This window comes from Strix uralensis, chromosome 3 (genome assembly GCF_047716275.1).
Source record: "Strix uralensis isolate ZFMK-TIS-50842 chromosome 3, bStrUra1, whole genome shotgun sequence".
Taxonomy (NCBI): domain Eukaryota; kingdom Metazoa; phylum Chordata; class Aves; order Strigiformes; family Strigidae; genus Strix; species Strix uralensis.
Genome location: NC_133974.1, coordinates 53,200,364 through 53,227,931, shown reverse-complemented (window position 1 = coordinate 53,227,931; position 27,568 = coordinate 53,200,364). Strand labels below are relative to the sequence as shown.

The following is a 27,568-nucleotide window of genomic DNA, read 5'->3' as shown; positions in this document are numbered from 1 at the left end:
TTCCTCTCCTTTGCTGTCGGCTTCACTTCTGGCTCCATCAGAAAGAGCTGCAGGTCTTTGCTGCCGCTTAGTAGTCCCCTGTCATAAAGGAATGCCAAGGCTTACTGATCTGTCTGTCAAAACCAAAGATGTCTGGGAAATTCCACGAGAATCCCTACAGTTGATCAAGAGACTGGGAAATGGGCAGTTTGGGGAAGTATGGATGGGTATGGAGCAAAATAATTATTCTAAAATAGCTCTTTGTGTGGGGATTACAAGATGGAAGGTGAAAATGTAGGACACTGTGACCCACAGGAAAAAAAGAGCAAAGCTCAAACTGTTAGGAAAAATGCCTTTGGAATCATGTCTTTGACTTTGAAAGTCTTTAATCTTCAACTTTCACTGTAATTGATGGCAAACGAAAACTGAAGTTCTGTGTTTCCTTGGAAGGTTTTGATTTTGACAAATTGCCACTGTCCTTAATAAATCAAGGCTCGCATAGTAATCTATTAATTATACCAAGGAGCCTTTTTCTGCAAGCTAACAAAAAAGTCCTTACCTTCAGTATCCAAAAATCAGTGTTTGCAAATGAACTTTAAAGCAGCACTGAGAGACAAGTCACCTTCCATCTTTTACAATGCATGCATAATTTTGGATTATAAGTGTGTTTTTTTTATTAATTTCCTCTCCTATAGAGAAAGCTGATGGTTTGTGTTTTAACTTAACTGTGATTGCTACGAATAATACCCCACAAACTGTTGGATTGGCTAAAGATGCATGGGAAGTTGCACGTGATTCATTATTTCTGGAACAGAAGCTTGGTCAGGGGTGTTTCGCTGAAGTGTGGCGTGGTAAGGCAGAGAATATATTTTGCTTTGGATGGATCTTTTAAGGCCCTCTTGGCAGAAATAAACATTTCAAGCAGAGATCTTAAAGCTAAAATATCAGAATAGTGTGAAATGTTAGTCTATATCACCTAAAACAGTCAGACCTAAAAACAGTAATCCATGGGGAAACTTCCTTTCACTTGCACACACTGGTATGAGAGGTTAGGGCATTAAACTTCATTAATTGCATTGGGTTTGTTTGGGTGACTAGACAATTGCCAGGTATTGAAATAGGAACAATGCTAAACTTGTAAGGCAGAATGGCTAACCAGAAATTAATCTGGTAAGTAGACATTTTTCTTTGCTCGTATTTTTTTAGTACTGATAGGATCAGACCTTGAAAATGCTTCCATCCGATCTCCCAGTTTAAAAATGATGGCAAGTATCAGCAAGCTGATACTGTCAAGCTAGCTTTCCCATGCATCCACTTCTTTAAGTCTGTTTGGAAATTTGTATCTGCAGCAGAACCCCATAACTCGATACAGAGACCAGGGACAATAGAGGCAAGACTTGCCCAGCCCAGCTGAACCCCCACTTTGAAGTCCAGAAATATTGACATTTTCCAAATCCACTGGCATTGTTTTTTGCACACTTGCCAGCTTTACTTACTTCCCCCCCTCTATGGGCCTCATTCTTTTAATGACTATAAAACAATAGCAATTTAAAATATACATAAATCTTAGTATGGCCATAGCATTGAAACACAATATAGTGGCCATTTAATGAGAGGTAGGCGCAATTTTTGTGCCAAATTGCATTCTGTGTAACCTCTTTAAAATGACCAATTCAAATAAAGAATTGCTATATGTTGCTTCTCCATAAAAATTTGGTGGAGCAGTTTGGCAGCTCTTTTTGTTGCAGTGACACAAAAGTATGTACGAGCCAAATAACCAGCTGGCTCTCCTGGGTTCTTGCAGCTGTTTTCTGTTGCAAGACTACAGCAAGGAGCATGGCAGCAAGTCTGTGAAATTTATAGAATTTATGGACTAGAAATGTAGAAATTTATAGAATTTCACAGAATTATGGTTGACCTGTTGCAAACAAAGCTACCTATGTTTTCTATTAGCATCCCCAGATAACTGCAGTTTCATCTTCTTGTTCTCCATCTTGAATGTATGTGAGAGTTTCAAGTTGATGTTAATACTTAGTGCTCATTTTTGTGTGCCGTAGATCTTAAACTGATACAGTAAGCTAAAGGAGCAAATGCAATTTAAAAAAAAAAAAAATCAGCTATGAGAAATAAAGTGCCAAGTACCAGTACCAAATATCTGTCAGAAATGCAAAATTATTATTACAATTATGACATTGTGTTTCTTAAAGTAATGTATAGTAAAAATATTTTAACAGCCCTGAAGCATTACCAAATTGGAATAGGTTAACACAGTAAAAATTAATAAAAAATGCATTAAGTAGTAACTAAGTACATATGGGAGGAATTCAGAGGGAAGTCTATTCTAATTTTGTATTAGGCAGAAACATACCAAACCACAAGAAAATTTAACAATTTAACCTGAAATTTGGGCTGAGATTATAAATTAACCTTTTTGTTTGATTTTCTTTTTTTAACTGGAGAAATTATAAAAATATTTAAAAATAGACCTGCTGAAAACACTTCATGGTAATAGAACAAGTCCTGAGATTTTTTTTAACACAATGCAAACAGATAATACACAGTTAATCCTGTTAATACACCAGGTAAAATTCTAATTTATTAATGCCAGTGACAGAAGCCCTGATGCCTGTGAAACTAGGGTTTCATTCCTGGTTCATATAATTTGCAGTACCTCTGCAAAGTGGCTGTGACTGCTGGCACTCTGCAGTCCAGAGCCTCAGTGGCTCCAGATAAAACATGCTCCCTTTCACCCATCAGAAAAGATTTTGGCCACCCTGCTTGAAATTAGGAGGCGAAACCACATCCTTTCCAGCTTACATGGGAGTGCCACTAAAGCAAAGTCCTGCTTCAGCTCTGGTTTGAAGGACTGAGTGAAACTAAGACCTCAAGAGTCCTCCTCAAGCGTGCTGGGGTAGCAGTGGTAGCAACTCCAGAAATTACTCCACCACTGGTAGAGGTGACAGCACCTGGCACTGAGCTAGCAGAAGAGAGGCAAGGCATAGTGGAAACCAAACTTGCACTGCACACCTTTGGCTAATACGTGCCTCAAGGGCCCCTCAGACAACTTCCTCTGTTGCTGTGGGGATTGCCCTGTAAGTGAGGGACAACACAGGCAGTGGCTACCCTGCCACTCCTACCCTGTCCTTGGCTAGGCGAGGTGGCAGCTGGGACCTGACCACTTACACAAAAAATAATCCAGCTCATTTTATGCTCTGGCAGGTTGCAAAAGCTCACGATGAAGTTATTTTGGCTTAACCAGTTCCCATGCAACAGCTGAGCCCTGGTAACTGTTAATGTGCTTTTAACAAAGACAAACCAGGCTTATTTTACACTTTACCTTTTTTGATGATGTCTTCATCTCTAGATCTGAGCCGGAGTCTTTGTGTACTTTGTAGGCCTTCTGCTATCCTCATGCTTAAGTACAGAGAAGTAATTTTTACCCAATGTGATTAATTCCTAAAGTCATTTAGCATTGTTCTGTCTTAACACGCAGCAGCTCCCTGTCAACAGATCACAGGTCCCATTCAAAGCCATTTCAGCCCTGACTCTAGAGCAGGGTTCTGGCAAGTCTGGGCAAGGAACAACGCGAAGGCACTAGGAAAGTGATATTTCTGTCTTTCTTAATAATTTTTTCTTCCTTTCCCTTCTCCAGCCCCCAATCTCTCAAAAAAACTCTTAACATAGGTAGGTGTTTTGGGGGTTTTTTTTCCTTTCCAGTCCTCCTTCTCCCCCTTGCAAATACAGAAGTGAAGCCCCATGTCTGGTGGGATGCCCTGAGTCAGCATTCACCTGCAGTCTCCAGGTCCTTGTGCGGGCTTTCAGGTGTTACAGAAGACTTGGTAGATGATGGCTGAAAAATGGTGCAACTTGTCCATTTCAGTGCTGACTGCAAGTAAAGAACAAAGTGAAGTGGACAGGAACCACCTCGTTTTCAATCAGCAGCTGCTGGGCTTCTGGGGATGAGGAGGGGAAGGAAAAAGATGCATTTCGGTTTGGAAACACGCCCGTGTTTCTAAAATGAAATCGATTCAGAATTTGTTTCTTGGGAATTCCGAATATTTTTTTCCTCTGACTCAGAACAAAAACAAAATGTTAAAATGTCTTGCAAATGAAAAGTTCTGGGTTTAACCGGTTTTATTATCCGAATCTGTGACTGGAGCTGTGTTGTTGTCTGTAGCAATTACTTGTTAGCAAGGGAATACACAAAGATGGGTTCCAGCAGTCCCATGCTTCTTACTCAGAGAAGGTGTCTGTGAACATCAGTGGAAGGATTGTCTGAGTAGGACAACGGTGATTGTGCCCCAGTGCCAATGGGAATATTATTTTTCAGTATAATAGAAAAAGACTAAAATATGAGGGAGGCGTGGGAGGAATATAATGATAAGGCAACATGGGAAACCACACTTTAAAAAAATTATTATATTAAGTGTCCTTGCTAGTTTATTCCTCGGTTACATTAGGCATCAGGCAGAAAAAGGAGCAGAAGATGTTTAATCTAACTAAGTATCTGTGCTTGTAGGTACGTGGAACGGAAATACTAAAGTGGCTATCAAGACCCTGAAGCCTGGCACTATGTCTCCAGAATCCTTCTTAGAGGAAGCCCAAATCATGAAGAAGCTAAAACATGACAAATTGGTCCAACTTTATGCTGTGGTATCTGAAGAACCCATCTATATTGTCACAGAGTACATGAGCAAAGGTGAAGCCAGAGCTGCTGCCCTTGATAACAATATTTTATCTTTATTGATGCTCCTTGGGGATACTGAGGGAGGTGCTGTGTGATACATGAACAGCATGTGAGGAAGGAGAGAGGGAACAGGAAGATAAATTCACCTCTGGCTTCAGAAGAATTATGAATTCAACTCTGAGCTGGGCCCAAAACATGAAATCCACTAGATGTACAAAGAAAATTTGTGCTAGGTGAGGGAGGGGGAAGTTGGTGCAGCCTAAGTGATTGCAACTGCGTCAGCATCTGAACTTCCCTGACGAGTGGAGATCTGCATTTTCTAGGTTTGAATAATATTAAATGCCACTTCCCAAGATCCTAGCTTTTACTGGTGCCAGAGAGTTCATATGGCATCTTCTTTCGGTGTTTACTTGTTGGCCTAAGATTTCTGTTTCTTCTCTTAGCAATTCTAAGTTCTGTCACATGCACCTCGCTCTCAGATCACAGCTTAATTTTCAGCCCACCCCATTTATCATTTTAATACGTGATTTGCACATATGATTCTTTCCCTCCTCTTTCCCCTTCCCTTTCCCCTTCTCTCTTTTCTTTTTTTTAAGCTACTTAACTGATAACGATGTAGTAAAAGGAAAAGGAAGACTTTTTGCTCCATCAGATCTCCAGCAGGGGTGCTGAGAGCAGAGCAAAAAATCTGCTTGTTTTGGAAAAGCAAATGAACCAAATAGGAAACATAAGTTCTCACAGGGAAGTTTCATTGTACATTGGAGGATACACTCTGAAATTTTAAGTGCATTTTTTCAGTCTATTTGGAGTTGATTTTTATTTTCCTGGCAGGTGCCTGCCCACCTCCCTCCTCAGAGGCATCCAAGCCCTGACTAACTCACACTTTAATCATATGTCTCAGTGACAAGCATGTGCTTTTTCCCCTTTAAAAAAAAAGACTTCTCAAAATCCTCCTGAAGTACGTGGTTTATTTTGGCTTACTTTACTAGTTTTTACTGTAACATTTTACATCTTTGGATCTGAGCTTGAGGCTGACGATTTATCAAGGGAGAAACGCCTAATCATCTGTCTTTTTCCCTTATTTATTAAACCAAATCACTGACCCTGTTTAAAGGAGACTGCGACACTTCTCTGTTTGAATACAAGATTGGGAAGGGAGCTATAGCATCCTAGGCTTTTTTTTAAAAGCTACAGGGAACCTCCTTGCTTTCCCTTGCACTGAGGAGCTATGTCCTTATTGCTTTTGCTAAAATTACTTTCATTTGATCTCTGCTTTGTCTTCTCTAGTTTTGCATAGTGGTCTTCTAAAATTAATGGTTCATGCTATATTTAGTTATGGGCTACCTAGAGAAGGAGCACTACTAATTTCTAAGGAAAAATAGCCTTTGTTAATGCTAGCCCCTTTGGGCTTACCAGGCTCCCGGCTGACCTTTCTTTTGGAGCAGGTTGAGCTGGGATCTGACTTTTTCCATAGCTTGTGTGGCTTGGAACTGAGCTGATGCTTTGCAGCTAGCTGGGGCCTTTAGAGAGCAGCAGGTATGTAGTTTCAAAGAGCACTGGAAAAGTTAAGAAAGATCAGCTTTCTCAGTAATGGTCAGGAAAATTAAAAACAATGTTTCTTTTCCCTGAAACTCTCTTTGGACTAGTGACGTATTCTTCTGCGAGCCAACCTTAAAGAAAAGTGAAACAAGTATAACAGGAGAATTCTAAGATATGGTGTGGGTTTTTTGAAACTGTCCACTCGAACTCAAAACACTGCTGTCTTTAATATTGCACATATTGCTGCACCTCCATCCTGATGAATAGCCATTGTTTCCCTAACATCTGTCTGTTGTGTCAACTTTGCATTTGCAGGGAGTTTGCTAGATTTCTTAAAAGATGGAGAAGGAAGAGCTTTGAAGTTACCGAATTTGGTGGACATGGCAGCCCAGGTCTGTCTTCAGAGTATTGAGTACTTAGGTGTATATGTTTTATAGCTCATGTATGTCTGAGTTTGTTTTAAAATGCACCGATTGTGTTGCATGCTTCTCGCAGGTGGCTGCAGGAATGGCATACATTGAGCGAATGAATTACATACACAGAGATCTGCGGTCTGCAAACATTCTGGTGGGGAATGGCCTAATATGCAAGATTGCCGACTTTGGATTGGCAAGACTGATTGAAGACAACGAATATACTGCCAGACAAGGTAGATACAGCGGCAGGCGTAGCACTGTAGCACATCCTTGTGACGGGAAGAGTGGTACATGGCTTTGAAAAGCTCTCTCTCATATGCTTTGGGGTTGCTTTCAGTAAATCCTGAACTCATATTAACTCCTAGCCCATAACGTCACTGCTGGAGGCATGTCCTAAAGAGATCATTTTATTTACTTGTCTTCCCTTTTAAAAATGACCAAAATGAAACAAAGATGATGAGTGAGAGCACGGGTGGGTGAAGTGACAGTAAAGACAAGATCCTCATGGTGCCATAACAAAGAGGGTACTTTAATTACCAGCCTTGAAAGCCTGAATGGGGTAATCCAGAAGAGCCTATGTAAGCTATTCCTTTCATAGTGTGCCTTCTAGTATTTACTAACCACTGTCAACATTGCTGTGCTACCGCTATCAACATTGTTGCACTATTCTTATTTTCTTCATTTCAAACGGGTCAAAGAATCGTGTCTCTATGCAGTGGAGCTGTCTCTCTGACCACTGTGTTTTCCTTGGGAACTTAAAAAGTTACTTTAATAGGAAAGCCAGTTTCCAGTGCCACACAGAGTGCTGGGCACAGCCGACCACTGATACACTATAAAAAAGTATCAAAGAGTATTGTAGCTTTTTTTAAACAGCATGTGTGTGTTCAGACTGAGCCATGACACAGTCTCTTTGTAGTTAGTCATTCTTTACAAGTCATGCTTAGTTGTCAGATGTTGATCCAAGTTTGCAGAGCTACAGTTTTGTTCTCTTTCTGTTGGCAGTACATTGGTAGTGCTTGCTCAATATCTGTCGGTAAATACCGCTTCATCCATTTCAGTGCCAAAGCTGAGGAGTGTCCCATTAAACCCTGTTGTATGTCGTCAGAAAGCACAGGTCGGTTAAGTACCTCATAACCTGCATTTACCCCTTCCTGTTGTGAGGTTTTTTTCTTGACCAGAAGTCCCTGTTTCAGCATGGATTTTACCATTAATTCTTAGGAAAGAGCTAACCTCTTTCTGTAACTTTCAAGTGTTGACAGAAGGAGCCAGAGAGCTTCCAGCATGCCTTGTCTTGGCCTGGTAGCAGCAGCTCTCATGCCATTCACACCCCTCTGAACTGCTGTCAGCAGTACCTAGTCGCAGGGATGTGGACCACAGGCTGTGTCCACCCTAAAAGGTACTTGCTTCAGATTTGAACAGCGAGGCTTGAATATTTTGGGGGTGCCCTTGAAGAACCCATGGTAGGTACTCATGCAGAGTTAACAACTACTGATTTCAGCCTGAGGGTGGGAATTGTTCCTGACTAGAAAAAATAGCCTCGTGTCATTCTCTCCAGAGTAATAAGAGTGTCTGCAGACTCTGGTAGACAGAAAGCTGCCTGCTTGCCCTTCCCCTGTGTAAAATGAGAAGAGTTTTCCTTGCACGAGGCAGCCAGATCCAGTCTGCAAAATGGCTTTGAAACAGTGTCCTGTATTATCTCTCTTTCTGTCTGTTTTACTGCCATGTCTTTTGTTCACTTTGGAAACCACCCAACGTATAGTTTGACATGACTAATTATTTGGTTTAATAGACAAGTATGTGACCTACTTCTGGCCAGATCTCTTCAGGCTCCTGATCCCTAGGAAATCCTGTGATGACCTGTTTGCTTCCTGGTTTAAATCCCTCAGAATAGTTTTGCCCTCTTCACATGTTAGAAAGCTGTGAAAACCTGTCTGACTGATGTTGGGGACAAGCTTTGATTTTTTTAAGACAATGAAAATTACTGGATTTTGAGTGGGAAAACTTTGAGCTGAGAAAAGCCTCACACTGGGACTGGCAGAGAGAGGAAGTGTAGTCATTGCTATCTCCTGCACTTTTTCCATGGCAGAAATCACTTGTATTGTGGAAAAAGTGACTGGGAAGGGAGAAGTATTTGGCTTTTAACCTGCATTGCTGATGATCCGGAGATCTGAGTTGTGTTTGCCTGGCTTCATCTCACGGTACCGGTATGGAGAAGACACCCATCCTTCCCATAGTTCAGGGCAATGGACAATACTTCCTTCCTCTGACCACAGGGTCAGGCTTAAATCCTTCAGAACTACAGAATTCCTTAGAAGAGAGACCCAAAGAGCTGTAATCACAGGCATCTTGTAGAAAGGTTTTCCTACTTTCAGTAATGTTATTTTGACCCTTTCTTAAGTGGTAGCTTGTTCTAGGGAGGGGCACATTTTTGACCAAGCAGCACACTCTCAATTTACATTTCATTGCAATTAACCTGGATTTCAAGCCAGTCGGGCAGCCAGGGTGAGCCTAGGACCTTTAATTTACTGAGGAAGAGACATGGCTTCTAATGTGCCACTGGAATTTTTCTTCAAGTGGGATTCAGTCCTGGTTTGTTTAGTTAAACTTCAGTTTGAGCATTGCTTGGTGGAGACCACAGTATCAGAAGGAAATGGTTGCCTCTGCTTGTTTCCCATGACCTATTACTTCAGCCTCTAAGGGGATGCATCTGGGGACTGCTCTGTTTATCTAGCTGACTACTGCTTCAGTGGGAATTTTGACACAGAAGGAGAGCCTGGCCAGCAGAGGGGAGGGGGACGGGGCGCGCTCCAGACTGGCAGCTCCTGTGGGAGAAAGGAAATGTTTTGCCTTACAAAATCTGAAGATTAAAGCTTCTGGTCACTCCTCAGCAGTCGTCCTTCTCTTGGCTTAAGTGTGTTAATACAGAGCTCATTGTTGGCGTGGGGAAGAGGTGCTTTTCTCCAGCCTTGCTTGATCTTCTACTCCCTTCCCCCACTGTCACTTTTGTCTCCGATTAAATATGTTGAAAGGAAACAGATGGGGATGCTTTGAGACCCAGCAGGCTAGAGTGCAGGATTCCTGAACCTGTGTGGGTATTACCAAGCCTGGTGGTAACGTTTTACTGACCGGTTTATTTTCTTTTTGGTTTGAACAAAGGAGGCCTGACTGTTCCTGATTTATGAGAGGTAAATAAAAAGTGGTTCGTTGTCTGCACTGCCATTTCTCAGCAATCGTCAGGAAGGAAAGAGATGGTCATGCCACTAATGATTTAAAGTGTGTGACTAGCAGCTATACACTGCCATTAAATAATGCAAAAAAAGTTCTTGGCTTGTAATGAGTATTTGGCTCCTCTTGCTTTTAGAGGAAGTGAGTAATCAAAGGGGAAAAACATGCCTGTTAAAGTGACGCCCATTTTAAAGGCTACACTGGTGGACTGTATTGCAGCCTGCACCACTGGGTCTTGCTTCTTTTGGCTGTTGCTGTTGCAACATTTTCCCCCCCGGCCAGCGTCAGGCATTCGGTCTTGTTTCCTTCCATCGGTGATGACGTTTGTGTCAGTCCTGTAAGGCAAGACTTAAAAATCCTGATATCCTACAGGACAAAGAGAAACTTCCCATCACCTCCAACACAAGATTTCCCATGCAGTTCTGCTACCCTTACACTGATCTGGTTCACAGCTCTGTGGAGTTTTGGCCAAGCACATGGCATTTTTGAGGAGAGTGCTGAGTGCTCCACAGAGTTGCTTGGGAAGAGTTGTTACTATTCTAAGCAGTAGCAGCTGATACAAATTTAAAATTGCCTTAATAAAAAAAATGAGCAAAGTTATTTTCCAGGCTGTGTTTCTACTGCATACACTGGCAGCACTTGCAGCAGTGCCGCTCCAAGCACACATGAAACAATAAGGATCTTTCTGATGCCTTCCAGACAAGTCAGAGCTATTTTGGGAACTCTAGTACGTGTTTGTAAACTCTCAGATCATTTTTGCCTCCTTAACACTTAGAAATATCTCCTTCCTGCCCTGCTTAAAAACAAGTGATGCTTCTTATTTTGATTTCCTAGAAATGAGCAGGGATTTTTCCCCCCTTCTAGGCTCTCCCCAGTCCTTTTGCAGGGACTTGGCTCACAGCTCACAAGCTAATCAGATCTCTCTTGTTCACAACTGACTGTGCTGCAGGCTGTAATATCCAGGGCTTTGTCCTTGCTCTTTACCTGCCATTCCCCAGGCCAGCCGTGGAGCAGACAGGAGGAAGGACTCTTGCTTCTCAACAGCCAGCCCCCGGGGTCCCAGAGAGGAATCACTGATATGCTCCTACAGAGATGCCATCTGCTCTGCGAGAAGGAGCACGGCCGGGTCAAGAGGAAGGGCGAGGGGAAGTGGGGGTCGTGCAGGCAGAGGGAGAGAGGGGTGTCTAGACCCGCAGTTCCGCCTCTTGTCCCCCACTTCCCGGGGAGGGGTCAGCCTGCGGAGCCTGCTTCTGATCGCTGATGTTTTGCCAGGCTTGTAATTTCATGTTCGTTCTCACAGCACAAAAAATGTAATTGCGCAGTCCCTCCCACACGGCACTCATCATCGCCTACCAGGGCTGACTCGTTTCCTGTTACATGCTTGCTTCAGCACTTCATTTTTACCTTTTGAGGCTTTCCCTTTCCAGCCTCGGGAGCAATTTGGTGCTGCACTACGTTCTCTGGTCGCTATTGCAAGAATTCCCCTGGGTTTTGGGTCTTAGAGCTTTGGGTGCTGCATTGGGTTTGGTTTTAAGGTTCTAGAGGTAACAGCTTTGTAGCATTTCTGGAAACAGGATCATTATCAAACTGGCAGTGGCTCTGGGGCATGAATTTCAGAGGTTTCTGCTTCGTCGAGATTTAGACCTGAAAAAACAAAGCTCTGAGGGATTTTCCCTCGCCTCAGAAGAAACCATGCTGAGAGTTGTACGTCAAGGTCACTCAGTTATCCCAGCCCCCTCCGCTCCTTCCTCATCACATGACCTGCTTATAGCTGACAAAGAATTAAAGCAGGGCCACGGATTGATTTTTCCCAAGGAAATCCTCCTGGGAGATAACCTGTGTGAATGTCTGGGCAGAGCCGGGCAGAGGTCCTAAGAACAAGGATGAGGCTCACAAAAATCCTCAGAGGTAGAAGGCAGGGCTGGCTGTTCTAACAGTAAATTGTATGAGCAGCTCTGGCTTGATGTGGTTTCGAGCAGTGCAGAAACCCAAAAAAGGCTTTCCCCAGGCTGAAATGTTTCAAAAAAGGGACAGAGATAAAAGCTGCAGATTAGTATCTCGCTCTGGGGCAAAGACAGGCTATCCTGACCTAATGAATGCGGTGTGCGGTTGGTTTGTACACATGGAGTTACTGACCTGCTAGTTTGTAATAAAATGGGTTCCGGCAAAAAAAAAAGATAAATCCCCCCCACTGATATAAAATCTGCCTTCTAAGTAGGAGATGGGCTGCCTTGTCAGCTGGGGTAATTTGGCTTATCAGATTTATTAACATGCTTGTCAGTAATATGCATTTTATCTGATGCTCTGATGCTGTAATTTGTTTGCAGCACAAAGTCAGCTTGTTTAATAAGCTGCTGAGGCCTGGGCAGAGGGAGGGGATGGGTTTTTTAATCGGTGTGTTGAGAAGAGCATAAGCACGGAAACTGTGTGTCGGTCAGGAGTCGTGCACAGCATCTGGTCTGTGCAAATGCTTCGTATAGCAATAGCAATCAGGAGGCTTTGGAGCAGTGCTCCACACGTTCAGGGATTTTTGTGTTTTCACAGAAGCACACTGCATATGTCTCCAGTGCCAGACATTAGACGGGAGGCAGCACCTTGGGGGGATCCCTGTTAGACACACACAGCCCCCCCTGCCCCATTCACACAGGCTGTATGTGATCTCTTTGTGTTATGGCAGTGAATGCCTTGTACCTGCGGCTGTGCAGGTGGCCAGCCTGTCCTCACTGGTCTCTCCTCTCCCCTTACTGATGGCTCTGCCATACTGGATTGCAGGCTTTCTTGGACCATGTAGCCTCCCGCACATGTCGCTGGTCCGGAAAACCACGAGGCAGGGCTCTACTAACAACCTCTCTGCCAACTTGCCTTTCCCTCCTCCCCATCTATCACTTCAAACCAAAGTTCAGGAAATACTGCACAAAATGCAGAACATGTGATTTTTGTATTAATTATTTCATCCAGAGGATCACCCATAGCAGGGGCAACATAGAAATGTAATGAGTAGCTATCCTGTCATTGGAAAATCCACAGCACAGACCATTTGTCTTCTCCAGCAGTGCTTATCACAGTCCAGTGGGGTTTGTACTGCTCTAGCTCTCGGGAAAAGGGATGTGCTGGAATTTTCCCCCGTCCTCACTTACTTACCTCGCTTCAGATCTTCCCGTGGTCCCTCAACATACCACATACTCACCTCCCAGTGCCATACCGGCAGTAGATGAGGAGGGCAAAAATACCAGGGGAGTTGGCCACAAAGGAGTCTGAAGAGATTTCTTTCCTCCAAAGATGAGTTGTAGGTGGTTGCTACCTTTGGATCTGATTATGAAGCACCAGGGAATTAGACCAGGTTTGGCTCAGCTTCTCAGAAAAACACAACTGATTAAAGGAAAAAAAAAAAAAAGTTGAATAAAATGTGTGCAACATGTGAGTGAGCAAACCCTCATGCTTGGCTATCTCACACACCACCAGCCAACATCCAAGCCTTCAGGCTGCTGGCCAGCTGGGAGCTATTTGTTCAGCTGGCACGGTGTATGTGTACTCTCTCAGCTGCACATATGAGAGAGCACAGGGACACTGGCCCTCATATTCATGGCATGTCTGTGCAAGCCCATCTAAAGCCATGCACTGTTGGCCTGGGAAATCTGACCACCAGATACATGCAGCTTGCAGTTTTTCCAGGGATCAGAAAGGGGTGTATAGCCCCAGGATCTGCTGGTGGCTGGGGGAGCTGGTTGCCAACCCCACGTGCCTGCTGGTGCTGCTGAAGCGGGGCCAGCTTCCAGGACAGAGGCTGAAGTGATGGCAGGCTCTTGCTGCAGAGATCTCAGACATCATGGCCAAGGCGGTTATTAAGAGAAGATGAAGTTCTCTAAATTTTGAGTCTTGTAAACTAAGATTGGTCCCACAAAGAAGTGTAAGTTAGGGAGATTGAGACCAAAGCTAAGCACCCAAATTTTAGCTCCTGCCTGCATATCAACTAGTGAAAATACAGAAGAGGCATGCTTTTTTTGAAAGTGAATAGACATCCAAAAATCCTCCAGCATCTTTGCAGATCTAACCACTGATGTATTGTTGCTTGACTAGACTTAAGTTCCTGACTTCAGGTATTAGGGATTTGAAACTTTGACTTGCATCTTTTAATTTAGCAGGACTTACTTGAGCAACTGCAGTTTTCCCTAGAAAAACATATTTGTTTCTGAATAATAGTCTCTCTTAGGATCCCTTACATGTAGAGCAGGAAAAATTTTAGCACACCTGATGTTTTACTAAGTAAGGAGATGAGAATTACCTTGTTTACTTTGTACTCTGAGTCATGTCAGATTGCAGAGTATAGCAGAAGATACAGGGCATTGAGCACTGGATGTGATGGCAGAACAGCGCCAGCAGGGAACTGTAAACAGTGCCGTAACTTCACTGTCTGAGAGTGATTTGTCCACGTTGTTACATTTTCCACACTCCTTCTGAAAGCTAAGGGAACTTTTATGAGAGGGTGGTGAGAAGTCAAAGTCAGTCTGTTTCCAAATTCAAGAGTGTTTGTCACTAGGGATCAGCAATAAGCAATGCAACTCTTTTGCCTGTATGTTAATACAAGACACCAGGGAAATGTCTGCATATTTTTTCGTACATACTATGAGTTAATTATTACCACAAGACTTTTCTTTAAAGTCATACTGAAAATATTTTCCCTAAGAAAACAGTAAATGATTGGAAAAGCAAATAAATCAGTGTTTAAAGGCTTGTTATCTTACCATCCATACCACAACTGGCTCCTGCAAGCTCTGATGATGGATGAGCACATTAGAACTGCACGTATTTAAGGCACTACAGGCTTTTCAGTGCCAGGAGCTTAAAGTACACTGTCAAGTTATAAATCACAGGCCAAAGTTGTGCCTTGACATCACTGCACTCTAAGCAACTCGAATGGCAATATTATTTGTAAGTCCTTGCATGTTTCTCATGAAATATTAGGTTTGTTTTTAATTTACGTTTTTACCATGTTTGTTTTGCATTTTCCTCAGCTTGAGCAGGGAAACTGGGAGGTACATTTCCAATAAATCTCACTTCTATTCATATGTGCTAACTGTGTTTGACTTGCAAATATCACAGGGAAATGTTAATTTAAAACATTCTAGGAGAAAGAATTTCTATTATATTAAGCTTATTGGTTTTAAAAACTTTTTTTTTTTATAAAACTTCAAACCTGAATTAAAATGTCTTAGCCTTCTCTTGGGGTGTGGGACAAACCCAACCCTTCCCTGCTAAGTCTTCCTTTCTGCCCTGCATATTCCACCCGCCTGTCCTCTCTGACCGTACTCCATGGAGCTGTTTGTTAACACTTGCCTTGCAGCTCTGCCCACCTGCACATGTTGCAGAACACAACAGTCACCTGCAAACTGGTACTTTGATTCTGTCTCTATTCTGATTAAGATTCCTTTACTCTTTCATTAGGTGCAAAGTTTCCCATTAAATGGACTGCGCCAGAAGCAGCATTGTATGGAAGGTTCACAATAAAGTCAGATGTATGGTCTTTTGGGATCCTACTGACAGAGCTGGTAACAAAAGGGAGAGTGCCATACCCAGGTAAGAAAACAGTCTGAGCCCTGCTTCACCTGGGGAAAGGAGTGGGAGTGAGCCATATGCTTAAATTGGAATATTTATTTTCACTGGGCTCAAAGGAGGATGGTTATCATGCATAAGTTCTGTGTAAGTTTGAAAACTCAATTTATTCTGTCAGTCTGGTTTTCTGTGAGGTTTGATGACTGTCTGAATGTCTAGTATTACCAGATCTTTTTTTTAGAAACTCTTAAATTTCAATCCTTGCTTTTGAGATGGATGGAAAGGAAAGAAAATAATTCTGTAATGCGCAGGCCAGAGCTCATGGCAGGGTCACAGCGGGGCCAGATTCTCTGCATGGGGGAACTGGAGGCCCCATGGCTCTTTGTTGAAACCCTGCCAAGTAGCCAATGGATTAAGATTTGTAGGAGAGGTGATTGGATCTGCCTGTGCAGAAAGACCTTTTCATTCTGTTGCCCCCCTGAAGGTTGTACGCATTCAGGTGAAGAGGAAAGAGGTGAGGTGAAAGCAGTGCACTACGTGGAAAAGAACCTAATCCCTTCATTTTCTCATCAGCACAGATACTAACAACAGGGCATCTAGCTGCATCTTTATTCTTTTCATACAAGAAAAATTCTCTAAATCCTCACCAGTACGGCTGTGTGCACTGCAGCTGATTTAATGGAAAGTGCCCTAAAGCGGTTCCGATTTTCCAATCTGTGCCATGATCAAGCAGTCAGATCCATACATCAAATTGCGCAGGAGAAGCATCAGGGTGGAGTTCAGTTTATCCTGTGGTATCTTATGCCACTTCAGAAGACTGAACTCAGCAAAACTAAACTTTCAGAGTTTTACCAGGAATTTCAACTTTGCTGGTGGCTAGCAGCCAGTAGCTGATTATTTGGGAGCAGAATATAGGAACTGGAAGGCTTCTTGTGATCAACAGTGAATTTTGGCATGATTAACAGGGAGCAGCTTAGCAAAGCTGTGATTGTGACAACAGAATGAGGTAGCAGAAAGTGAGATGACGTGTTTCTGTGGGATGGATGAGTCCCTCTGCCCAGCACTTCCCCATGTGGTTAAAGAAGAGCGGGTGTTGCCAGGGCATGGAGTGGCTGTGTCAGTAGCTGGCGCAGAGGTTGCCATGAGGATTACTGGCAGTGGCGTGGGAGAGACGTGATTTCACCGGGTTTATTCAGGGTTAAATGCAGACATGGCACTATGTACAAAGGTCAAAGACAGAAAGAAGATGTGTAAGACTTAGCTGACACGGTGTTCCTCCCAGAGGGTGGGCAACGCTTCTCGCTGGACTGCAGGAAGAGAAAATTCCTAGTCACTACCAGGGGAGTGGATGCACAGGGGCTCTTGCCAGCCAGGGCAGAGTTAAGGCAATTTTTTTTCCCCTGAGCTCCACATTGGTAGGGCAGAGATGCTCAGTGACTAGCCTTCTCTCCTATCACATACATGAGCACAGACGTATGCACACACAGGGAAAATACTACTCCGAGCAAAAGTCACCATCTAAACCCTATGTTAACTCACAAGTTTGTAACTGAACACAGTGTTGGCCATGGCAGCAGAGGATATCTGCATTTCACAAGTGTTCCTTTCCCTCCCTGAAGGAGAAAGAGGCCACTGGATGTGCATTTAAGTGCTTGAAATATATAACTTCTTGTAGGACCCATGACAGGAATCTCAGGCATGGTCTGTGTTCTGAAAATGTGGATAGTTTGATTACGTAGCAATTTGAGCACATCAAAGACAACTAGCAGCATCTCTGCTCTCTCAGCACCATCCTCCCCCGTCATCCCTCACCACATAAAGCCCTCACATACTGAAAGTCCTTCTGGCTCACTCTCCCCCACCCATGCTAGGAAGACATCAAGTAGCTGGAAGCAACTTTTTGTGTCACATATCACAAAGTCAGCAATTTTCTGGATGGTCATGTACTGCCTTGGTTACGCACTGCCCGAACTCTACACCAGGGCCCTTCCTTCCCACCAGGACTCCCACCCTGCTCAGCCAGGAGGCCTTAACCATTCTCATGGTCACCATCACTCCTCTCTCTGTCAGTTTTACCTAAGCGCAGCCTCTATTTTAGATTTGAATTTCCAAAGTCTTTAGAGATTTCAATTTGATCCCATTCCCCAGACCCTAACTGGGAAAGCTTTTATAGGCTGAGACAACGGTGGAGAGAAACTGGAGCCTTCTCAGAAGGGTCTGTCTTTGCATGTGGGTTGAAAAGAGGACTTGGACTTCCCAAGGTGACAAAGACCTCCTGAGCTCCTCAGAAAAGACTCTATTTTACCCTGACATACAAATGATCATCCATCCCTGCTTCGTGCTGCAGAGAGGAAGGACCACCTGGAAGGATAAAGCTTCATGAGTTCAGATCCCTGCCTGGGACAGGGAGTGGGGTTCAGATGCACCCACAGGGCTTCTCCTGCCATCACAGCATGGCTTGCACAAGGAGGAAAAGATGGGAGTTCAACAACCCTGAGAGGCAAGACTCAGTCCTCTTCACCCAGGTAGACAACCTATAGGTGAGAGAATGCAGTTTGTAGGCACCGCCAACCACTTTGGCACCCAAGGCATGTGGATTTGCAAGCTCTGGAAAGGGTCAGCCTTGAAACAAAGAGGGTCATGGAGCTATGGCTCTGCTGTAATACCCAGTTTCTGAAACAGTTGTGGGTATGTTGTCCTGATGTTCCTGCTTACAGCTTGTAGCAGGCTGGGGGGAGTGGGGAGAGGCCCTCAGACAAAGGGATTGCTCTCTTGCTTGACAAGATCTTAGTGCCTGAAGAGGTTATTTATAGCACACATCCCAGTTCTGTGGTGGTAACCATGTCTGCAGGGCACTGTACCTCATGTCTTGGAGAACCAGGCATTGTTTTAAGCTTGTGTAGGAGGGAGAAACACAAAGAGGAGGACAGAAGAAGTCAGGCAGTATATAGGAGAAGAACAGACTGTGTGGAACAGGACTTGGCCTTCACTGGCCCCCAGATTTCAACTAGTTCCTCTCCTGATGCTCCGTTTTGGAAAAGCATTTTGGAGCAGTGGCAGGACACATGAGCCATGAATGTTTTCCTGTCAGAAATGAAGATCAGGCTAGAGTTCATAATCAAGCCTTGCCCCAGACCCTATAGCTCCTACAAGCAAGACTGACTTTTTGACAGGTGTCCTCATCTTCATCCTTCAACCAAGCCTGTTTCTCTGTCAATGAACATAATGGACTGCTATGATAACTAATTTATTAGTGCTTTTCCTAGCCTTCCCTAATGTGTTCCCATTCTTTTCACAAGGCAGCAGACTGAAATAAGCAACTTCCAGTCTTTCTGGGCATTGAGGTTCTGTTTCCACTATTACAGTGGGGAAGTAAAACCTAGATATGGGCAGAAGAGGAGCCAAGTTTAAAAAATAGTCTGCTTAGTCGACATTTTTCAGTGTCTGTTTCCTTCTTCTTTGACAAGTTCCCCTTGGATCTTAGTTTTGGGTTTTTCAATGGAGTTTAAGGGTAGGAGGCTGCATTTCTCTAGCAGCAGTCAGAGAATTGGGGTTTTGTTTAACATGTTGCCTTTTGGATAGGCAAAAATCTCAGTTGCACTGAACAAGTACCTCTGACCTTGCCTCTTCTGCTTTCTGCTGCACTTGTCACATCAAGACCATTTACATTTTATGTCTAGTGTGACAGCCACCACGATGCTATCCACATTGCTGCCTCTAGCCAGGCAGGTCTTTGAGTCTGGGCTCCAAGCAGCTCTGCAGCCCCTGGGGAGCTGTGTTCAGCCTCTGCATCCCTGGGGGAAGCTGGGCCACAAGTTCACAAGAGTGCATGGTACACTGGTCAAGGTTGGGTACACTGGTCAAGGTTGGGGCCAAGTGCACATCAGTGAGCCAGCATAGGTGTGTGTACCATCATCACGGATGGTAGATAAGGAGTTGAGAGAGATGGATACTCAGCACATAGCACAGATAAGCTCAGGTGGGTTTCTTTGTGAGAAGGAAATCTCCTCTCACAAATGCTGTAGCTCAGAGTTGCATCTCTTATACCAAGCAAATAATAACTTATTTTAAAAAACCAAAACCAAAACTAACAAACTAAAAAAAAAATTAATCAGATATTAATAGCCTAGCTTTGTGGGTGTTTTGAGGATGAGGAGTTGATGGGGGTTTTCAGGCCTTAATTTCTAAATGAAGTGTCATAACTTACAGATTTTTAAAACTTGGTTTTACTTTTGCACAGAAATAACTAGGTTCATATTTACTCAGTAAGAACAGCATTATGCTGCAAAGGTTGTCTTCCTTTAGGAGCAGCTTTCCTGTTCCCTTCAGTGCACTATCATGCCTGTGTATGGAATAATCTTCCTGCCTAAGTCCCATATCCCATCCCTGTGCCCTCCCCTGGCTTTTGCTTGGGGCTGTCCATGAAAGTTAGAAATTCTGCATCTAGATCAAACTGAACAAAACCCAAAAATCAACCTATCTCCATTGTAACACTCTCTTTTGAGAGCATGCTCTGAGTGCCAACGTGATCCAGCCCCTCTGGAGGACTACACAGTTTTACATTCTCAGCTGTACTAGAGAAGGGCCAACATGTCCATGTCTGAGGAACCTTTGAACATGAGCAGAGGCACAGCTCTGGGTTCTTGGAAAATCTGAAATACAGCATTTCTGGGGATAGGCAGCAGCTGAGCTGTTGATTTGAGTCCTACTTTAAGCATTTATGTCTGTATTAGTTTGATCATTGGTCTGAAAGCACATCTGCTGTGCTCCATCTAATCAAGTTCCTCAGAGCACTCCAAAGCACTTTCAAGTGTTTTCTTTAGCCACAACTGGAAACTTTACATCCTCTTTTATGTCACAGTAACTCTTACTACTGCAGGTTTTCTAGGAAGAGTCAAGCAGCATTATGTTTCTGTCCTCAGTACGTATGGACAGTACATTTGTATTGTGCTGAGCATTAAAGTAGCTATATCCTGTGGAATCCTAAGGTTATTGGAGGTTTCACTAATAAAGCTGGATGGTGGGAGGTTTTCATATTTGGTCTTCTCAGGGAAAAAAAGCTAATGGAAAAGCCATCTTTTGGAATTTGGATATTTCCTTCTTGGTCCAAATAGTAATTCTAGAAACATCATTAGCAAAAACTGATTCTTCGAGCAGGTGAAATAGCTGTAATCTACAGAAGAATATTGCTGAGTATTTTATTCTACAGATTTAAGGATTTTATGATAAACTTTTAAGGGTCTAGAAGCGTACTGCAAGCAGAATTTCATTTATTATTTACTAAAAGAGTTGAAACTCTCGGGTATTCATTAGGAGAGAGGAGTTGTACAGACTGCTCAAGTATTCTCTGTGGTGTTAGAAGTGCAGATACAACAAGCTCCCACTATCAAAAGAGAAACATTAAAACTTGTAGGATAAGATAAGTGAATATAGATAATAGGTTTGTAAACATAAATAGGCCTTTTCAGCCATAAAAAGTATACCTGAAACACTGCTGTTTTTATAAGTCTGACTAATAATCCAATCGATTTTGAAAAAAATTTATTTGAAACTCCTTTTCTAAATGAGCAGTACACGTCAAAACTGACAAAATTTCTTTGGCATATCCTGGGTGCTGCAGCACTTGCTGGATGTATGAATTCCAGTAAGAAACATGAGGTTTCTTGTTTGAAACTGAACTTGGTTTAGTTTCATATCTGAGTTTTACTGGAAGGGAGGGGGAAGGAGAAAGGAAAAGAAGGGCATTTTCCTGGAGTATACCGTGATGAGAAGACATAGCTTGACTGATTTTCCAGGGACAAAAAATGACTATGATTTCAGACAGCAATGTCTCTTTTATGTTCTTTTTTCTATCTTTTTTTTTTTTTAAATGTGAAGTGAAGAGCTGTTTATGTTTTTCCTCCCCTCTCTCTCTCCTCAGGGTTTTTCTTCCAGCATACAGTTCATTATCGAGTTTCAGAGTGTGCTTTGCAGCAACTGAGTAATACACTGAATAAAAATACCAAACATTTGATATCTTAGAATAACAAATCAGTTGGGAAGGAGCTTTTCTGCTGCTGTTGCTCCCAGTCATGTTGTACTTAAAGAGGTACTGCAAAAATAAAAACAAAGAAGGCAGTTTGTTTGTGATTTAGGTATATACAATGGATGAGTTACTAGTAACACTTATTTTCATAGTCTTTAATATGTAAGGGAAGCAAAAACAGCAGAAGTTCTTACCTCAAAACATGAGGTAGTTCAGCTGATTCGAAGACAAAAATATGAAAAAAGTGTGCAGATTTTTGTCCAAAACAGAAATTTTAAAAACTTATATTGAGAATACAACATGAGCAAAATGCCCGTTTTTCTCTTGTAGCATCTTGAAACCAGCAAGGCCAGAAGATTTGGTTTAATGCTGCCTTTGGGTTGATGATGACTAACAGACCACTAGTGTTGTTTTGTAATTTAATAAAAAAGTAAAATATGATTGAATATGTTCTTGCTGGATAATGAGGAACACCCAAACATTTGTTCAGTGTGTGGCAAGTTTTTCTGGTTTGTTGTGAGCCTGTGTGACCTAACAGCATCAGTTTGGAGTCAATAATACAGGAGAACCTTAACTCTATGCAGAATCTGATGTCTGCAGAGGACTGTTATTCTCTATTTTCATCATTCTGTGGAGTCCTAACCACAGACCACTTTAGGTGCTGTACAGAGTGTTTGCTCCTACTGATGACATCTAACAGCAAAAATACAGTGGGTGGATGCAGGTGATAAATCAAACACAAGAAACCAGTGGTAAAGTGTTGGTCCGCACATTAGGAAATACTGTAAATCTAACCTTTCTTTTTGCAATTATCACTGCTAAAGGGAACGGTAAGGAGAGGTCTGTCGGAGGATGAGGCAGTTTTCTGGTGAGGTTCCTCCATGCACAACAGGCAGCATAAGAAACAGAACATCAGTGCTTGTTTGAAAATCGAAGGTGCTGCAGTAAGCTAACCAGAACTGTGGCTTGACCAGGACTTGGCCAAATGAGACCCTAAATGCTAGTGGGGCAGCCTGTGAGAGGCTTCGAAAGTGAAGACAAGCATCTGGTGTTTTATATAGAAAGCAACAAGTAGCAAGTGGCAAGACCATGCTAGGGTGGTTACAGTAACAGGCTAGGAAAATGATCCTTGCAGAGACACTGCAAATGGATATCAGCAGAAGGAAATTACCCTGTCAAGATAAGAGGAAAAGGTGTTTTGTAATCCTAGCATGAGATGAGAATCTAGATGTGGATGGTCAGGAAAAGCTGTATTTTGCGGATGCTCCTTTCAAAACATCTTTAAGAATTAAACACAGTCAGGACGTGATGACATGAGTAAAGACCAAATCCAAGGATACAGCTAAGTCACCAGCCTAAATGCTACACAGTGTAAGGATATTATTCCCACTAGTCAAGGTTTAGAGTAGACAAATGAATCTGTATTGAAGAAGGTAGTTGAATTATTTCTCACAAATAAGTTTACCAAAAATATGAGCTAGAGATGATCCCCAGGGTCCTGAAGGTGGGACAAGAAAAGAGGACGCCCTGAAAGAACAGAGTGGAGGAGACCCAGGGAAGGATGGTGTCTTGGAAGCCAGGGAGAGGGTAAGCTAACAGAAAGAACAACATCAAGGTGCTGGTTTCTAGATTTGATCATGGAGGAACTTGAGTGTCCCTAGTAGTTCTCCTGCAGAGCTGCTTGGCAGGACCCACTAAGTCAGGGGAGTGAATGTTGCAGATATTTTTCACCAGAGGACTGGGGCAGGGCTTGCCAGCTGGCAAGCCACAAAGCCTGCAGTCAGTGTGCACTCTTTCTCTGAAATACTTCTGCACGCCTGTGGTGCCAGTCTTACCTTTGGTACTGTTAAAAAGCCAAAGGAATTACTGGAAGAGATACTTAAACTGAAGCTGAGATTGACTGCAATTAACGTATGGTGAAAAGCACTTCAACAGAGGAATCAAGGGTTTGAAGGGGTTGCATAGAAAAGACAAGGTAGCAAAGGGCCTGGCTTGCCTCTTAGAGACAAGCATGATGGTAATATAACTTTTTACCTTTTTTGAGAGAGAACTGTGGCTATGCAGTGGAGCTGTTTGCTTGGCATTTGAGTTGTCTTCTGGGCAACTTTGTTCTTTTCTGGGTTGGGATGGAACAGTGAAATATGGTAGAAACAATACTAACCAGCACAGATCAAGGGAGTGCGGAGCAGCAGCAGCAGCAGTAAGCTTCTGAACTGATGTTGAAGGGAATCCTGCTGGACATCCCCGGCAGCTAAAAGTAACAGAGTTTGTCTTGAAGTCTTTGCAGCATGGCCTCACAGAGCACTTCAGGAAAGGCCCATGCTCAGTGTAAGGGTTTCAAAAATTCATCTTCGTTTCTAGAATTTTAAATAATGTTTGTTGTAATGCATTTATTTTCCTGAACCATTTCCCATATTTCACGGCTACCGTTGTTGGAGAGGGAAAGTGCCAAATCCCGCTGATTGTGAGTAAGCCAAGATGGTAACCATGGGAGTTGCATTTTACTCATCACTGGATCCTAAAACCCTCTACTGAAAAAGAAAATAATCCAGGTTACCTTGCAGTAGGTGAAGAGCTGAAACAGGACATTGGCATAGTTTTGTTTCACTTGCCTGAACCAAAAGAAACTAGTATGATCAAGAAAACCATATGTAGTGTAGATACAGTTATACTCGGGTTAATTTTCCTGTAATTTAACAGTGTGGATTTGTCTCCTCTTTACAGGCATGAATAACCGTGAAGTCTTGGAGCAAGTAGAACGTGGTTATCGGATGCCATGTCCTCAGGACTGTCCCATCTCCTTGCACGAGCTTATGATCCACTGCTGGAAAAAAGACCCAGAGGAGCGTCCAACTTTCGAATATTTGCAGGGTTTCCTTGAAGACTACTTCACTGCAACAGAACCCCAGTACCAGCCCGGCGACAACCTGTAAATCCCTGGTCTCCAGACACTGTCATGAATTACCAGGTGTTTCTCAGCCCTGCCCCACTTGGCCTTCACCTTCCAACTCCGTGATCGGCTTCTCCAGAGTGCAGCATCTTCCAGCACCGCCATGCACAGGAGGGGCTGAAGCTGGGAACTTCTGCAGCCCTTGCCTATGACCACTTGTCCTAATAATCTGAATGTCCTGGATGAAAAGGAGAAAAACACTTGTCTTTTTCTTAATCAAAGACTCCAAAACTGCATTGTATTGATGTTATGTAAACTGCAAAACCTCTGTTCATTGTAAATAGTAACTCAGTGCCAATAACTGATCCTAGTGCTTTCCTTTTTTTAAAACGCAAAACCTATGTGATTTTAACTAGTCTTCTCCTGATTCAACTAAAAGTATTATTTTCCAGAAGTGGCCTCTTTGTCTAAAACATTTTTTTTCATGTTTTAACTAATAAAAAAAAAAAATCAGGACAGGTGTTTGGTTTTTTGCTTTTTTATATATAAAATATATATAATATATATACATACCTGTACATACAGTATATGGGTGCTATTGCAGAGGAAACTCATTTGGAATGGAATGACTCCTGCTGCAGCAGTACCCAGAAAGCGATAATTTTACTGAAGACATGAAAACACTGGTGGAATTCTGAAAGCCAGTGATCTAATTTTTGGCTTTTGCCAAGCATGATTTTTTTAAATTGGATTGCACTTTTTGTTTATGATTATGTACCTGTAGATGGTTGTAACTTTGCTCTTTCAGGAATCATGTGCTGTATTTACAGTAATGTTTCCAATGTTTGACAAGTGTGTGATGATTTGTTCTTGAAATTAAAACAAACATATTTAAAGCAAGAAAACTACACCATCACCGTTTGAACTGGAAAATTGAAACTGCAAGGACTTCTTGTATCAAAACACGTATACTGAAATGTTTCAAAAAGATTTATTAAACAGTGTAACCACATTCAGATGGTCTTAAAATCATAGCATTTAAGCCATGTCCACCTGCTAAACTGTTGGTCATACAACTAGGATTTTTCTGTTTTATGTGTAACATTTTTCCATTGTAAAATAAGTGTGTTAAATGTCCTGTACTGCTAATGAAATTACTTTCTTTATGTCTGCAAGTTCTCCAGTGGAATTACTATGCACTTCTTTACATTTCATGGGGGATGCACAGAACAAAGTATTACCTTTTCAGTTGTCTGTACCAGCCTTGAATTACTTACATTTAACCAAAAAAAAAAAAAAAATTCCTTTCTATTTCTATTGAGTTTTTAATACTGAGTTGCAAATTTTAAAGTCTTAATTACATTTTGTTATGGTTTATTTGCAAGTTTACATTTTAAAACTGTTTAACTTTCTTAATTTAGTAATTAAAAAAAAAAGAGCATTTTACATTTGGATAGTTGTTCTTTTGTTTAAACTGTGGAGATAATGGTGGAGATGAGATAAAAACTTTTCAGGAAGGGGTGTCATGCCATTTGGGGCATCATATTTCATAGGAGTATGCAGACCAGTTATCTATGGAACATCATTTTCCAAATTATGAAGTCAATATGTTTTTAAACAGCTGGAGTTCAACTGTAAGGAAGATGGTTGAATGCATAGCTAGTCTCTCATTTCTCTGTTCTACAAGCAGTTTTTAATAGTTCTGTTGCATTTAACGTGAATACTTTTACAAGTGTTGCAGGAAAATATTTTCTATGCCTTGTATTTCTGTTATTGCTTTAAATATTGCAGCCAAGTAAGACTTCCTGACAGTTGAAACTTTTTTTAAAATTATTTAACACATTGTGAATTCATATTCCGAATATTCACACATTTTCTAAAGCGAACCTTTTTCCGTTCCTGAAAACTAACCCAATAATGAATTGAGATTCAGAGAACAAATTATCATTGTTTTAATATTTTCTATACAAAGCATTGACTGAATCTTGCAATGGAGGCTTCCACACTTAGCCTTTCTTGAAGTGTGAATTTATATGGCAATGTTGCTTGTTACAAGATTTCCATGATAAATTGGTTAACGTTTTACATGTAGAGTCTATAAGTAACGTTATGTACATGATATATTCAATGTTGCTGTACCTGTAGCTGTGGAGTACTGAAGAGGTCATAAATCTTGTTGGACTTTTAGCTTCCTCTTAGTACTTACAAAGGAAGTCATGGTCCTCTTTTTTCCCACAGCTACCCCCCTGCCTTAAAACGTCATCCACTGAACTGAGGACTCCATAGTAACTCAGCGGGCTGGCGAAGCCAAAATGTCACGTATTCGGCCCAGTGCTCGATGGCAAAGCATGGCCATTCTGCCAGGTTCCTCAGCAGCCTTTGCTATGCCACAAACTTAAGTGCAGTTTCCATCTGTAATGTGGGATGAGCCTAAAACATAAGTTTTGCCTATGTTTCTCATTGTAAGTAAGACTCAGATGGGGCGTTGTTGGGGTTTTATGGCCTTTATTTCTGATTCTTGGGTTTGCTGTTCCTTGTATTGCATTTGGTCTATGAGTACCATGTTGGTCTCTGCCGCATCTCTGCCTGCAGCTGGTTTGTGTGCAGACTGGTGCCACTGTTGAGTGGCAAATCCAAACCATTTCTCATCGGTAGCTTTTCCGCTTCTTTTTCTTAATGTTGGGAGTTTTGTTGTTTGGGTTTTTTAATCTCTCAAATAAAAACATTAGCAAAAATTTAAACAAGGTTGTTAGCATTTTTGCTATAAATTAATAAAAGCCTTTTCTTAAGCACTGTGTATACACCACAAATAGCTGTGTGGTGATTGTAAAAGTAGAATTATGAGATTAAGAATCTCCTGTTCTGCCCAATAATTTTTTTTAATGTAAGGCTAAATAAATCCCATCCGGATAAAAACAATTGGCCAAACGCTCCCCCCACCAGCCCACCTGACTCCAAACTGATCCATGGTGTGCCAGCAAAGTTCCAGAACAGGTGACCTACCAGAGCTGAAAAGACTCTTTGGGATGACCCAGGCATCTCTAGGCCGAGCTTAATCCAATACCAGTCCCAGGAAAAACAACAGGCAGAAATGTAATGCTGCTGTGAAAGGGACGGTTAGTATGATTAATGCCTGTTAACGTATTTCTATGAGAAGGAAATGATGTGAGACTTGGTGGGTCTTCAAAAAGGTCCAAAGTTTGTCAAAGGCAGTAACATGATATTCTTTAGCTTCCGCAAACAATGCTTGACATAGT

At 42.3% G+C, this 27,568-nt stretch overlaps 1 protein-coding gene across 6 annotated transcripts in view; it reads left to right on the top strand.

The window, feature by feature from the left end:
- Positions 1-25,757, top strand: part of FYN (FYN proto-oncogene, Src family tyrosine kinase) — a 136,460-nt gene extending 110,703 nt beyond the window's left edge. For 3 of the 6 annotated variants that reach the window (XM_074862314.1, XM_074862315.1, XM_074862316.1), the window contains 7 exons: positions 42-206; positions 675-830; positions 4,499-4,678; positions 6,521-6,597; positions 6,701-6,854; positions 15,289-15,420; positions 24,146-25,757. In XM_074862314.1, the coding sequence (XP_074718415.1) occupies positions 42-206; positions 675-830; positions 4,499-4,678; positions 6,521-6,597; positions 6,701-6,854; positions 15,289-15,420; positions 24,146-24,354 (1,073 nt within the window). In that variant the 3' untranslated portion in view covers positions 24,355-25,757. The remainder of the gene's footprint in view (positions 1-41; positions 207-674; positions 831-4,498; positions 4,679-6,520; positions 6,598-6,700; positions 6,855-15,288; positions 15,421-24,145) is intronic. The other 3 variants (XM_074862317.1, XM_074862318.1, XM_074862320.1) reach the window with 3 other exon arrangements.
- The last annotated feature ends 1,811 nt before the right edge of the window (positions 25,758-27,568 follow it).